Consider the following 15,277-nt stretch of genomic DNA (forward strand, 5'->3'; position numbering starts at 1 on the left):
TTCATAATTATTAATTCATTTAATAATTGATTTTACTACAGTTCAATAGTTTAAAAGAAATCTTTATATATTGCACAAAGAAACAAATATTATTATTATTTTATAATTGAAAACAAAATTAGCTAATTACTCGTATTAGCATTAACTGCTTTCTCACGCGGAAATCGAAAAATTCACTGGAATCAAGAAAAAATAAAGAGCGCGGTAATGAGTAATTACATGATATGCTTCATTTGAATAATAAAAAACTGAAAGGAAAAGAAAAGTAAAATCAAATGAAAAAATAAAATAATAAAGGAAAAATAAATAAAAATTAAATGTAAGATTATTCAATATTCCGAAATTTTAAGAAATTATAAAAAACGGAAAATTCGTTTAAAAATCAAATACATTACTAAATTACTTGTAAACAAATTTACTTTTGTTATTAAAAATCAATGTATGTAATTCTAGTTTTTCATATGATATAATAGTAGTTAAATAACTCAATTACTAAATGTTATCTTTCCTTTCCAGTTCACTTATTCAGAAGGTTAAAAACGAAATTGTCAGATGGAACATTAAATTTTAAAATAATGTTAAAAATTAAAAATTATTGAAATTCCATTTTACGAATTTAATTCTCACGGAAATTATTTTCAATTATTAAATTTGTAAACAATTAATGTGAGGTTTTTATGAATATTTCATAAGCTCTGTTTGTGCTCCACTTTTCATTTTTCTTGAAAATAAATTTAATTTAAAGGTACTTGAAACAATCGACTTTGAATTAGATAACAAAAATGTCGAGACCATTTTTTTTTTTTTTTGAGAAAACTAACATTTTCTATTTCAGAAATGAATTCTAGTCAGCTTCTAAGTATTCGACACTAAATCCTTTTTTTTTAAATAAATTATTAATTAATTATTAAATTATTCCCTTTTTTGAGAATTAATTCAGAAAAAAAATTATCGCGACCATTTTTTTTCTAGAAAACAAACAAACATTTAGAGTAAAATCTTTGAACTAAATTTTGTTTTTCGTAATTAATTAATTATTTTTTCTAAATAAATATCATTTTATTCAAGTAAACATCATTTTCTTCGAATAAATATTATTTCATTCAATCGAATAATATTTGCTTTTAAAAAACAACTTATTTTCGTGGAAATAGATTCAATATGTATATATACGTTTTGCGATTGTGAAAAATAAATGAAAATGCATTGTAAAAAATCTCAGAATCATTTTTGATGATGAAAGCCTAAACTTTGAGTCAACTCATATTATACTTTAGTATATATGTAAGGTTGTCTTGTACTTGACGGCAGTATATGAGCAATTTAAATTTAATGCACCGACGCTGTGCATTCAATGTGTTTGATGATGATTTTTATCAACAGATTGCTACTTCAAAGGAACGTACAGAGTCTTTTATTTCAGTCTTTGCAAGAAAAAAAATTTAAAGCAACTTTATGTACCCTCACAAAATACTTCTCAAAATCCAATTGAAATACTTCTAATACTTTTATAATAATAATAAAAATAAAAATACTACAAAAATTATATAAAATTTTTCCAATTTTCTTTTCTTTTTCTGGATACCGTATAAATTATTTTCCGCAAAAACTTTAATTAAGAATTAATATTATTCAGTAAGGGAATAATTAATTATTACGTAAGCATCTATGGCGAAAGGACAGGGCTTCCTTGCCTGTAATATTTCTAACACAAGAGCAGAAAGATTAAAGGATTTAAATTGAATCTTACGTAAACAGACGAGCGAAAAATGTCGAAGCAACTTTACCTAACTTCACTTTGAAGGATATTTTCAAAAATATAAAAAAATTATTAAAAAAAAAAAAAAACACCGCTGGAAAAACTTCTAAATAGCAATAGGAATTCTAATATGATTTTATCAACAGATTGCAATAAATATTTAAATACGAATTTAAAAATGTTCACATCTGCGTATAAGGCGCAAAACTGAATTAAACGAGAGTTCTACTATAATATACACAATAAACAATATAATTACTAAAACAATCAAAACAAACCGACGAAGACAAACAAAAAGTTAAAACATTGCTCACCAGGATAATTCAATTCAAAGTAAACATGAATTAAACTTAATGAAAACAAAATATTTTATACAATTTGCAAATCAGAAAGTAAAGATTAAAAACAACATAATGACAAAAAGATAACAATTTTAAATTTTAATATAAAAGTATAATTTCAATGCCACTCCAGTTACACATTCAGACAAAAAAAATAGTTTCCGGCTTCCCTACCTAAGCAAAAATACTAAAAACAAAAAAAACCTGATTTCAGAAATATTCAAATTGATGAAAAGAAACATTTCTATAATTTGCCTTTTAAATAATCTTTTTTTCTTTAATTTGTCTTTTAAATCATTATTATTAATTGGAGTAGAGATGATTCCATCACCCAGTCGTATTTTAATAAATAGTGTAATTGAACTATCACTTTGAGTCAATGAAAATTAAAATAAAAGAAATTCAATTCTTTGATTTTAATTTTCCTTGACTCAGACTGATCGTTAAATTACACTATTTATCATTATTAATAGTTTAATAAAAATTAACTTTTAATATCAATGTAAAAAATAAGAGGAAATTATATTTTTGTCGAAAGAAATAATTACTAAAAAAATTACTATAACAGGCTTCGTACTCGATCATTAATTTAAAAAAAAGTAGTCTTAAAGACAGAAAAAAAGTAGTAAATTGGGTTTTTAGCGGAATTAATTTTAAATTATATTAAAAATAATAATTAAAATTCTGCGACGATTTTTATTATTTACGAAAATAATTGAATTTTTGTCACCCAACTTTAATAAAGTTATTTAAATAATTGAATTCTTGAGAAATTGTATATTATTTATGAAAATAATTGAATTCTTTCAAAAAATTTTATTAAAATTATATTGAAAACAATTCAATTATTATAAACAATATCATAAAAATTCTTTAAAATAGTTGAATTCTTCCAAAGAATTTTATTAAAATTTTTAAGAATAGTTGCATTTTTCGCGGAATTCATTTAAAATTATATTAAAAATAATTGAAACCCTGCAATGAGTTTTAATATTTATAAAACTAATTGAATTCTTGCAACGATTATTATTAAAATTTTTAAAAAATAATTGAATTACTGAGAAGAATTTTATTATTTCTAAAAATAATTGAATTCTTTCGAAGAATTTTATAAAAAAATTTTTTTAATTAATTAATTTTTATCGAAAAATATTATGAAAATTCTGTTTTAAATAATTCCATTCATGAGATGAATTTAAAAGAAATTTTTTTAAAAAATGATTTTTTTCAAAAAATTTTATGAAAATTGTGTTTTAAAATAATTGAATTTCTTTGAAAATTGTATATTGTTTATGAAAATAATTGAATTCTTTCAAAAAATTTTATTAGAACTTTTAAGAATAGTTGCATTTTTCGCGGAATTAATTTAAAATTGTATTAAAAATAATTGAAATCCTGCAATAAATTAAAAAATTTATAAAAATAATTGAATAGTTGCTAAGAATTTTATTAAAATTTTTAAAAATAATTGAATTCCTGAGAAGAATTTTATTATTTATAAAAAATAATTGAATTCTTGCGAAGAATTTAAAAAAAAAATATATTTAAATAATTGATTTTTTTCGAAAAATATTAGGAAAATTCTGTTTTAAATAATTGAATTCCTGTGAAAATTTTTTTATTTATGAAAATAATTGAATGTTTGCGAAGAATTTTATAAACATTTTTTTTTAATTATTCATCTCTTTTGGGAAATTTTTCATTAAAATAGTAGATGTAAAAAATCATTGAATTACGAAAAATTTTTAAAAATAATTGAATCGTTTCAAAGAATTTTATAAAAATTTTTTGAATTTATTCCAATAACTTTATTGAAATTTAAATAAAAAAAATTTTTTTTTCAACTAGTATTAACAAATTTAAAGTAGTGTAAATTCTCAAACATGGAAAAAAGTAGCTTTTAGTGTAAAAATTAAAAAAAAATATCCAAATAGTAGCAAATAGTAGGTTTTAGAAGATGAGTGCGAGGCCTGTTATGAAGAAGATTTCAAAACAGACAAATTATATCCAAGACATGAATATAATGATGAATATAAACAATAAAGAACATTGACAAAAATATTTATTTACCTAGTAATAAAAAATACTAGTAAATAATACTTTTCTTCAATGGTGTCACTATGTTGTTTGTTTTCCTTCCCTGTTTGAATTCTTTCGTAAACTTTATTTCGATTGAATTAATTATTTATCAAATATGTCCGAAATCAAATTTTTCGTAAAAAAAATTGTGTTTAATTTTGATTGTAATTTGTAATTTTAATTTTAGATGGGAAAATCAACTCGAGAAATAATTCAAACAGAGAAGGGGTGTTGAATAAAAAAAAGAAGGTTGTACCAAAATAACTAAATACCAAAAACGGACTCACTGGATTCCAGGTTGATCGATGGACGTCATCGCGTTTCTTTTCCGGCGAAAAAATGTTGAAAATCTCCCAATGATTTTTATAAACTTTATCTCGTCCACTTCCCTGGATCTCCGCGTCGTGAAAATTATGTGCTAACAACAGCAACTGCTCTTTTCGAAGAGGGCGAAATTGTTTCTCTTTTCTTTCAACTGCCTGCAAAATTAAAAAAAAAAGATTACTTCTTAGGAATTACAATTTTTGGGAATTTAAATAGAATTACGATTTAAATCACAATTTTAATTATAAGTTTAATCATAATCTAATGTCCAATTTTATAGATTTTTTCTACAAAAAAAAACTAAAAAAAATAATAAATAATAATAATAATAATAATAATTTTTCAAAACTAAACTAAGGTAATTTTATGATCGTGATGGAGTTATCAAAAAAAAATCCCAAATATAATGCTTATACGTAATTTTTTAAACGCATAACTTTATTTTCTAGAAGGAGCAGGAAATGAAGAAAACCCTGGAATTTCTCTTATTATCTGAGATTCTAAGCATATTGGAAATATTGGAATTGAGCCATATTGTTCAATATGAACTCGAAATATAAGCAAATCATGGAAAATTTATATCTGCATGCCTTACTGCGCGAGAAGGCTGCAGTATCCCATCAGAATTCTCCAGATACTCCACCAGTTTCTCCTTGAATTTTGTGTCGATATTCATAATGTAAATTGACCTTCTTTCAACACTTGAATAGCATTTAATTACCATCACACAAAATAAAGTAGCTATCTTCACAAAAATTTTATGTATAAAATATTTTACTCCATTTTACATTTTTAAACTCTAAAATCATTTTCCCTATTCGATCATTTTTTTTTTTTATTGTTTTATTCATAATTTACCATAAACTGAAAATGATACCTAATTAAACTTGTTAAATTTCTTTAATTTTAGATTAATAAAGAGATAGATAAATAAAGAGAAAAATTGATAAAAAATTCAACTTTTTGAACAATTCTAAATCTTACTTTATAACATCTCTCTCTTTATTCACAGAAAGTTTGCGCGATTACGAAAGAATTATTTCAGCTCTTGAAATGGAGAAAACGAGGAACTGACAGTTCCCTAATCACATGAAAGAACTTGATCTTTCCTCGCTAGAATAAACTGCAATTTACTCGTATCACGATTTTTAATTCACGTAAATTGATCGAAAAGAAAATACTATTTTCACGATATAAACAAACAAACAAACAAAAAAAAAAGAGGAAGAAGGAATAAAACATTATTTCGAAAATTGTCACAATTGAAAATTGAGGAGGGACAATGTACGCGATGTACAAAACAATGTAAATTTAAATAGATACTATCGTGCGAACTTAAAGTTGGATGAGTGCGAGAAAGGTCTGTCTATCTGTTGCGAGTATATATGTAACGATGGCATCTGATGCCTGGGAAATAGAGAGTACATATCGTGTCAGTTTACAGACGTGGTCGAATATACAGGGAACAAAATCACGTGTGATGTTCAGATCGATTCACTGCATTCAAATTCAAAATGATGAAATGCATAATAATAATACTGGGACTTTGTAAACTATCCTTTTCATACAAATTTCAAATAATATCGGATTTTTCAAATTTCTGCGTCTAAATCTGTAATAAAAAGAAAAACTGTAAAAATTTCACAAAATAGAAATATTACTCTACTTTGTTTTTAACTGTACTGTAATCTACTGAAAACTTCTTTTTTAAATAAATATTTAATTATTATTTTTCCAAAAGAATAAAGATTTTTCAAAACATTCGAATTCAAACCTTTACGAAATTCAACAACTTATAAGAATATTATTACAAAACATGAAGATATCGATAACTCCGAGTCGAAGACTCGGAGTTATCGATATCTTCATGTTTTCTAATAATTTAAATTTCTATAAAAGATTTTCAAACAAAAATTTAATTATTCACAAAAAATTTTGAATAAAATCCTTCACAAGAATTCAATTATTTTTACAAGTAATAAAATTTTTCCCAAAAATTCAATTATTTAAAAAAATGTAATAAAATTCGTTGTAAGAATTCAATTATTTTTATAAGTAATACAATTTTTCATAGGATTTCAATTATGATTTGAATACAATATTAAATAATTTCCTCGAAAAATGTAATTATTTTCAAAAAATTTTTGCAAGAATTCAATTACATTTCACGAATAATCAAATTCTTGGCTGAAATTCAAATATTTTCAAAATCTAGTATTTTAATAAAATTTCTCAAAAGAATTCAATTATTTAAATAAAATTGTAATACAATTTTTTGCAAGAATTCAATTATTTTTATAAATAATAAAATTCTTTACAGGATTTTAATTATTTAAAAAAAATATTCAATAAAATTCGTTGAATGAATTCAAATTTTCATAAATAATAATATTCTACACAAGATTTCAATTATTTAACAAAAATGTAATAAAAATTCGTTAAAAGAATTCAATTATTTTTCTAAATAATAAAATTCTCCACATGGTTTTAATTACTTTTCATACAATTTTAAGTAAATTTTTCGAAAAATGTCATTAATATTAAAAATTTTATCAAAATTCTTCGAAAGAATTCAATTATCAATTATTTTTAATAATTTTTGCAAAAGTTCCTTGAGAATTTTCAAATTCAAAAATTCTTCAATTAAATATTTGAAAAATATAAACTTGAAATAATTACAGAAACAAATTCAATTAAATTTTTTTAAAAAAATTAATTCTATTCAGAATTTTCAATTAAAAGTATGAAAAATTAAATTTTTAAAACGATTTTGATTTAAAATCTTTTAAAAATTTATGCTATAATGCTTTTAATATTCAATTGGTATCTATAAAATATAGTATCTATAAAATTTTAACTAAAATTCATTTTTAAATCAATTTTTATTACAAAATTCTACGAGAATTCAATTATTTAAATACAAAAATAAATAATTTATTGAATAAATGAATGTTTCTCAAAATTGTATTCTCAAAAAGAATTTTGAATTCAACTGAATTTTTTTCGAATTTGATTAAAATTGAATCAACAATTTTTTTTAAATAATTGAATTCTTTTGAAAAATTTTATTAAAATAGTAGATATTGAAAATCATTGAATTGAGGAAATTTTTTGAAAATAATTGAAGTCTTACCAGGAATTTTTGAAAATAATTGAATTTTGGAGAAGAATTTTAGTATTTTTGAAGATAATTGAAATTTTGACAATAATTTTTTTTCTATTTTATTCTTCAATTAAATATTTATTAAAAAATAAAAACTTCAAATAATTTCAAAAAAATTAATTTTATAGAAATCTTAGTGAAAAGTATGAAATAGTCAAATTTTAAAAAATTTTAATTTGAAACCTTTTCAAAATTCCATTATTTTAAAAAATTTATGCTATAATGCTTATATTTAAGAATATTCAATTATTATATAAAATTTTAACTAAAAATCAACTTGAAATCAATATTTATTAGAAAATTCTACAAGAATTCAATTATTTAAATACAAAACTATTTTTTTACTAAATAAGTTAATGTTTATTAAAATTGAATTCTTTTGACGAATTTTAAACAAAATTGTTAAGAATCATTTTTGGAGGAACTCGATTAAAATTGTATTTAAAAAAATTAAAATTCTGCGATAAGTTTTATTATTCATGAAAATAATTGAATTCTTTTGAAAAATTTAATTAAAATAGTATATATTGAAAATCATTGAATTGAGGAAAATTTTTGAAAATAATTGAATTTCGGAGAAGAATTTAATTATTTTCAAAAATAATTGAAATTTTGACAAGAATATTTAAAAAAATTTTGAACATAATTGAATTTTTGGGAAACATTTTATTACTTTTGAAAATAATTAAATTTCTGCATTCATTTGTAACTACTTCAAAATTAAAATTTTCAAATTTGTAAATAATTGAATTCCTGTGTAATTTTTTATTATTTATGAAAATAATGAAATGTTTGCGTAGAATTATATCAAACATTTTTTCTAAATAATTGAATTCTTTTGGAAAATTTTATTGAAACAGTAGATATTGAAAAGCATTGAACTGAGGAAAATTTTTGATAATAATTTAAATTTTGCCAAGAATTTTATTGAAATTTTTGAAAATAATTGAATTTTAAAGAAGAATTTTATTATTTACAGAGAGAATTGAAATTTTGTCGAAAAATTTTTTAAATTTTTGAACATAATTGAATTTTTGCAAAGAATTTTATTACTTTTGAAAATAATTAAATTTCTGCAATCATTTGTAACTTCTGAAAAATTCAATATTTGTAACTAAATTTTTTCTATAAATCCATTAATTTCAATAATTAATGAAATATATATTTAAAAATTTAACTAATTTCAGAAGAATTTGAATTATTAAATATTTTCTTTTTATGAAAATTGTAAACGTAACTCTTTTAAAATTCAATTAATTTCGAAGTATTTAAGTAAAATTATTCATTAAATAATTTCTAAGCAATAGTTTTTTTTAAATTTTTAAAGAATTTAGATATTTAGAAAGAAATTATTATCTGAAATAGAATATAAGATACAATAATTCAGAAATTTTTTATGAATTCTAAAAGTTTAATTTTTTCTAGTACTTTTAATAAATTTCCCTTACTTTTCCCTGATTTCCCTGACCTGTGGCAACCCTGACTGCACAGTATTGTACTGAATTTTACTGTATTGTATTGTACTGTATTTTATTGTAGAAAATAAACAGAATTAAAATTAATGAACACTGTCATTAACGGAATGTTGATAAAAGATAATTCTTTCATTAAAGTAAATTTGTGATTTTTAGTGTTCATTGTGTGAAAACTTTTGTTATTTTTCACGCAAAATTAATAATCATTATTATGAGCGGACTTACTTATTGTTGGGAAAAACTTGTCGCTCTATTATTAGGGGATAAAATCCAAGTCTCCTTTGACCCGTCACATATCATAATAATCTTGAGAAGAAATTACACGAATCGCTGTTGTTCATCGCTTTTTATCTATGGAGTAACTCGTTTCTTTAGAAAGTAGAATATACGATTTTTTGTTATTTTCTTCCATAAACATTTTATCTGGAACAGAAAGAAAAAAATGTCAATAAGCAAATATATCAAAATTAAGAAAATATTTAAAGTTCTAATTGTTACATATAAAATGCCAATGGTATTCATTGAGCAAACATAGTATTGTCACAATTAGTTAAAATGCAATAATAATAAAAGTCCATAAGCAAAAAAAAAAATAAATAAATAATAACAATTATCGAATTATAACAATTGTTATTAATTAATTAATAATCCTTCCATGAGGAAGTAAAATCATTAATATTTTAGGTAGTATTATAAAGCTGTGAATAAATATAATATTTAAAAATTGTAAACAAAAATTATTTTTGAGTAGAGTTTTTTAAATAATGTTAAAAAAAATAATTTTTTTTTAAATAAACAATTGAGTTGATAAAGTCGAATCCTACTCGAATCGATAAGCTACCGACAAGAACGACGACGACGAAAGACAGATTTCAAGAAAGTCTCGCCAGATATCTCTTTTTTTGACAGTTCGATCAGCTGTTGTGAAATGACATCTCCAAAAAACTAATATTGACATTGCGTTGGAATTCAAGTTTTTTTCCTTTTATTAACTAAAACAACAGAAGTTTATTTCTCAAAATGGGTTTATTAACTCAAAAACAAATAAAATGATATTCGCCAAAGGAATAACTTAACAATAATCAAAATTAAGCTCCAAAAAACAGAGACAAAAATCAAGCTGGAAAACTTAGGATTTTATATAATAAAATTAATCTTTCCAACAATCCGGCTTAATAAACAAAAGGTAAGATGATGTTATCAAATAAAACAAAGCAATCTTCATATAATTCTTGTATTTTTTTCCATTTTGGATATTATATATTTTTATCATGGAAACAATAAAATTAAATTTTTCTCAAGAATCAATACCATGTCTTATGTTATTACTTATTGAAAAACAATAAAATAAATTTCCTCAATGAGCTTAAAATTCAATTATTTTCTACAATTTTTAATCAAACTTCTTCTCGAAATCAATTATTATTAATAATTTTCCGAAAATTCTTAGAGAATTCAATTATTTAAATACAAAAATTCAGTTTTTTATAATAATTGTAACTGTCCATGTTTTTTAAGTTATTAATTAATTTTCAAAAAATTATAATAAAGAAATTCTTAAAATTAATTTTTTAAAAATATTTTTAAACTAATTTATGAAAGATAATAGTTTTTCAATTATATAGAATTGAAAAATTTGTAAACAATTGAAATTTGGTAAATTCTATTAAAAAAAATAATTGAATTTTTAAAGAATTTTAATTATCAATATAAACGTGATTTCTCCAAAATTTTAATAAATCTAAAAAAGTAAATTTTTAAAAATTTTAATTTACTTTGTCCGAAGTTAATCGAATCTTAAAAAATTGAGATAAAAAAATTACAAGAAAAAGTTTTTTTTTTAATATTGTAATGTAATTTTTCGAAAAGAATTGAATTTCTTAAATGAATTTTTGTATAATTTTAAAAAAACTAATTTTTTGAAGAATTTTGATTAAAAATTTTGAACATGATTGTTATGTTGTTAAAATGTTAAAAATAATTGTAGAAAATTTTAATGTCATTATTTTTTGTATGTATTTGAATTTTTGGGAATATTGTATTTGAAAATATTGAAAATAATTGAATTTTAAAAAATTAGAATGCAAAAATTCTAAGAATTAATTTTTTCAAAAATATTTTCATCTAATTTTTAGAAGCTAATTTTCATTAATTACCATTTTTAAATTTACACTTGAAGATTTTTCATTAAAATTTTTGAGAAATCAATTATTTACAAAATTTGCAATTAAAATTCTTCAAAAGTTGATTTTAAAAAATTTTTATAAAACACTTTGAAAAAAATCAATTATTATCAATTAAATTTTACAAAATTGCAATTATTAAAACTCTTTTTAATTGTAAATTTTTAAAATTTAATATTAACTCTTTTTAATTGTAAATTTTGAAAATTTAATTAGGAAAATTATTAAAGAATAATTTTTGAAGATTTGTCTATAGTTATTTTTTAGAATTTCCATTTAAAAACCCTTTAATTTAATCAATTCTAATTAATTAGGAATAGAAATTAAATTCAAAATCGAAACTGAATTTAACGAAAAAAGCTTACCCTGAAAAATAAAATTTCCCAAACTGCATCCCGCCTGTAAATAATAAAACTAACAAAAAACAATTTAAATGTTTTTCAGTGAAGCAAAAAATCCAAAGGAAAAAAGGAATCTACCAGAAAAAAATGGGATCGGAACAAAGTGCTCAAGCAACTGGTGCTCAAAGCTCAGAAGGAACAAGAGCGAGAATAGCTCAACTTCGACGGGGAAAAAGTGTCCCAAACAGAGAAACAGTTCCCGACGATACACCACCTCGATGTACAAGTCCCGGTCCTAGTATTTGTTCAGATTCCGATTTGCCTTACATATCCTACACAGTGAACAGACCAATAGGCGATTCACCAAAAATGACCAACAAACAGGCCCAATTAACCCGAGGAAAGAGTGTCGGTCAAGAAGTAACGAGACGAAAATCAAATATACCATCTGGCATTGGACATAAGAAAATGCACAATATTGTCGTGGTGAAACCGGCAATTTCCGATCCAACAGCCGACAAGGATCCCGATTTAAAGAAACTATTGAAAATACCCATGTTTCTACCGATAATGAGGGGAACACTAAATCTACCACCTGGTGTTCGTGATCCAGAAGTATTAGAGAGATTAGATCCAATTGGATTATTTAATTTATGCGCGAGATATCAACATCATTTGAATAATAGTGCTCAATATGTTGCGAGTGAACAACTCGCCTTATGCACAAGTGTTGATGGTGAAGTAACGCGACTACTGGGAATTGCAACCGAGAGACAGAAGAAATTTGCAAAATTCGCTGAGCAATTGGGAAAAATTCATGAGCTCAGCAGACAACTCACAAAGTGCCATATGCAACTTAATCAGACGTTGGAGAGTTTAGAGACGTTGAATAATTTACTACCAATTGAAGAGAGGCTGGAACCTTTCGTCTGGACTACAGGATAAGTTATTTTTTGTGATTTCGTTTCGTTCTAAAAAAAATTGTTTTTAAACATTTACGACAATTAAAAGGTACAACTGAACCTTATATCTTTATTTATAAATTATTCTAAAAATGAAAATAAATCAATATTTGTTTGAAAATATCGGTTTTATTTTACTTAATTAAACTATCTAGTTACCATTACCTAAATTTGTTTCCTTGATTTTAATAATCTGTAAGCTGCGACTGCATCCCTTTGTTGCTTTTCCAATCGGAACCTCTCACCAACAGGCAAATCTTTTCTCTTCCCGGATCTGTTAATATTTTTCTTACCAACTTCCGATTGATTTTTATTTGTATCAAGCATCGAATTTAATAGCAAGTCTTTCTTAACAGGCTGTAAAAAATCAAAATCAAGTAAAACTTAAATCTGATTAATTTCTAATTCTATTCATTTGCTGGCTTCGCACTCGATAATCACTTTTAAAAAAAGTAGCTTTAAGACTGAAAAAAGTAATAAAAAGTAGCTATCGAAAAATTAAATTTTACGATTAAAAAAAAACTAGCTTCAATCGATTCACAAAAATTTGATTCGTTATTTCCCTGACTTTCAGCAAATAATAAATAATTTTTTATGTTAAATATTTAAATATTATTAAAGTTTTACGAAAATCAAAATTTTCAAAGACTTTTTCTTTTTCAAAAATTAAAAAATCTTTTGAATTTTAATTATTTCTAAAAATTCATATTATAACACTTCTAATATTTAATTTTTATTATTTGTGAAAATAAATGAATTTTTGCCAAAAAAAAGTTCTTAAAATTTTGGAAAATAATTGAATCTTTTCAAAGAATTTTATTAAAATTGTCGAGAATAATTTATTTATTTCAATTATTAATGGACTTCAAATAGTATAAATTCTAAAATTTTAACTGAAATTCATTTTTAAATAAATTTTTGTAGAAAGTTCTGAAAAAATTCAATTATTTAAATACAAGAATAAATAATGGATTGAATAATTGATTATTTCTTAAAATTGAATTTCTATTTAGTATTTTATCAAAATTTTAAAAAATAATTAATTTTAAAAAAATTTAACAAAAATTGCATTTTTTAAGTAAATTTATTTTATATTTTCAAAAAATTAAATGAAAATTGTATTCTAAATAATTGGAAATCTTTGAAAATTTTATTATTTATGAAAATAATTGAAGTTTTCATAAAGAATTTTATTAAAATTTTTTAAAAATAATAGAATTCTTTTGTTAAATTTTTGTTAAATAGTTGATAATGAAAATAATTCAATTTTAGCAAAGAAGTTCTTTTTTTGGAAAAATAAGTGAATTCTTGCCAAAAAAAGTTCTTAAAATTTTTTTAAAAATAATCGATTTGTTAATTTTATTAAAATTGTTTCTAAAAATTATATTAAAATTTTTGAGTATAATTTCTATTTTTTAATTATTAGCGGATTTAAACTAATTTGTGACAAAAAAAGAAAAGTAACTTTTAGTGTCAGAAATCTGAAAAAAGTATCAAAATAGTATCAAATTGTAAAAAAGTAGTAAATAGTACGTTTTTAGTAGATGAGTGCGAAGCCTGGATTTAGAAAAAAATTTCTTACCCTGACACTGTCAATTTTATCAGCATTCCTAGGACGAATTTTCAAGTCCGGCGGCGCGTGTGCAACTTCGCCGAAGGCAACATTATCTTTAAATGTTTTAAATTCGTCTATCTGATCCTGCAACTTTTTACTTTTCCTCATTTCCAATTTATTCTTTCTCTTCTGACTTTTCGTCAATCTAACCTCATCTTCAGATTTCTTCACCTTCTTCTTCTTCTTTATATTCTTATGCTTCGATTTAAGTTTCAATAATTCTTCAATTTCATCCTTTGGCCGTTTCTCAATACCCTCAATTACTCCCGTTTCCATGTTTCTCTTAACCTGAACATTATATTTATTCTCAAATTGAGTCTCATGTAGAAAATTCTCCGTTTCCCGATTAACTCTCCTCAGAAATGTATCATCAGTTTCACCAACTCTTTGATTAAACAAAGGAACTGCTTTCTCGGGTTTCGCTTTTGGATGTGGTAATTTATTATTTTGTGGACCAAGAATAATTAAACCACGATTCGATCTCTTTCTTTTCTTTTTCACTATTTTGCCACTCTTTACTTTATTCTTTAAATCGATGACACGTTGAAGACTTTTTGGTACTCCTTGTTCATCTTCATTCTTCGGTGGTGCATTTATTTTCGTCTTCAATCTAGAAGAGGGAAAGAAAATGTTTTTTGTTATTGAAAAATTCAAAAGAGCACCTGCATGAGCACAAAGCACGTGAAACATAACCTATAAAAGTTTAGAAAGTGTACTTACTCTTCTAAACGTTTTGCCTGCTGCTTCAGTGGATCTTTAACTCCATGATGTTTCTTGCCGGGTATTTTGCGTCCCATATTTTATTGTTAATCACTAATACTTTATGGATTTCAAGAAATATTTCTTGATAAACACATGCTTTTCACTTGAGATCAAAATAAAAACTGGGGGAAGGGTGTTGCGCGCGCGACCGGCGCGACTAGTTACGCTCTGAAGTTGGCGCTTGGCGGCGTACGATAATCGATATTTCGATTCGAGCCCGCGGTTAATTAAACTTAATTATTATTTATTTATTATTAGTTTAAAAACAGTTAA

The 15,277-nt window shown here is 23.1% G+C and overlaps 2 protein-coding genes across 2 annotated transcripts; one reads left to right on the plus strand and one right to left on the minus strand.

Moving 5' to 3' along the window:
* Positions 1-10,044: 10,044 nt before the first annotated feature.
* On the plus strand, positions 10,045-12,748 carry LOC122512777 (BLOC-1-related complex subunit 5). Its single transcript, XM_043628835.1, has 2 exons — positions 10,045-10,327; positions 11,769-12,748. Exon 2 carries the CDS (start codon positions 11,813-11,815, stop codon positions 12,608-12,610), a length of 798 nt encoding a protein of 265 aa, XP_043484770.1. The 5' UTR covers positions 10,045-10,327; positions 11,769-11,812; the 3' UTR covers positions 12,611-12,748.
* On the minus strand, positions 12,737-15,142 carry LOC122512776 (coiled-coil domain-containing protein 137). Its single transcript, XM_043628834.1, has 3 exons — positions 14,963-15,142; positions 14,210-14,852; positions 12,737-12,984 (listed from the first exon to the last, which is right to left on the minus strand). The coding sequence occupies exons 1-3, from the start codon at positions 15,037-15,039 to the stop codon at positions 12,793-12,795; spliced, it is 912 nt and encodes a 303-aa protein (XP_043484769.1). The 5' UTR covers positions 15,040-15,142; the 3' UTR covers positions 12,737-12,792.
* Between the last annotated feature and the right edge of the window lie 135 nt (positions 15,143-15,277).

The sequence above is a fragment of the Leptopilina heterotoma genome, unplaced genomic scaffold (genome assembly GCF_015476425.1).
Source record: "Leptopilina heterotoma isolate Lh14 unplaced genomic scaffold, ASM1547642v1 Lhet_128, whole genome shotgun sequence".
Lineage (NCBI taxonomy): Eukaryota > Metazoa > Arthropoda > Insecta > Hymenoptera > Figitidae > Leptopilina > Leptopilina heterotoma.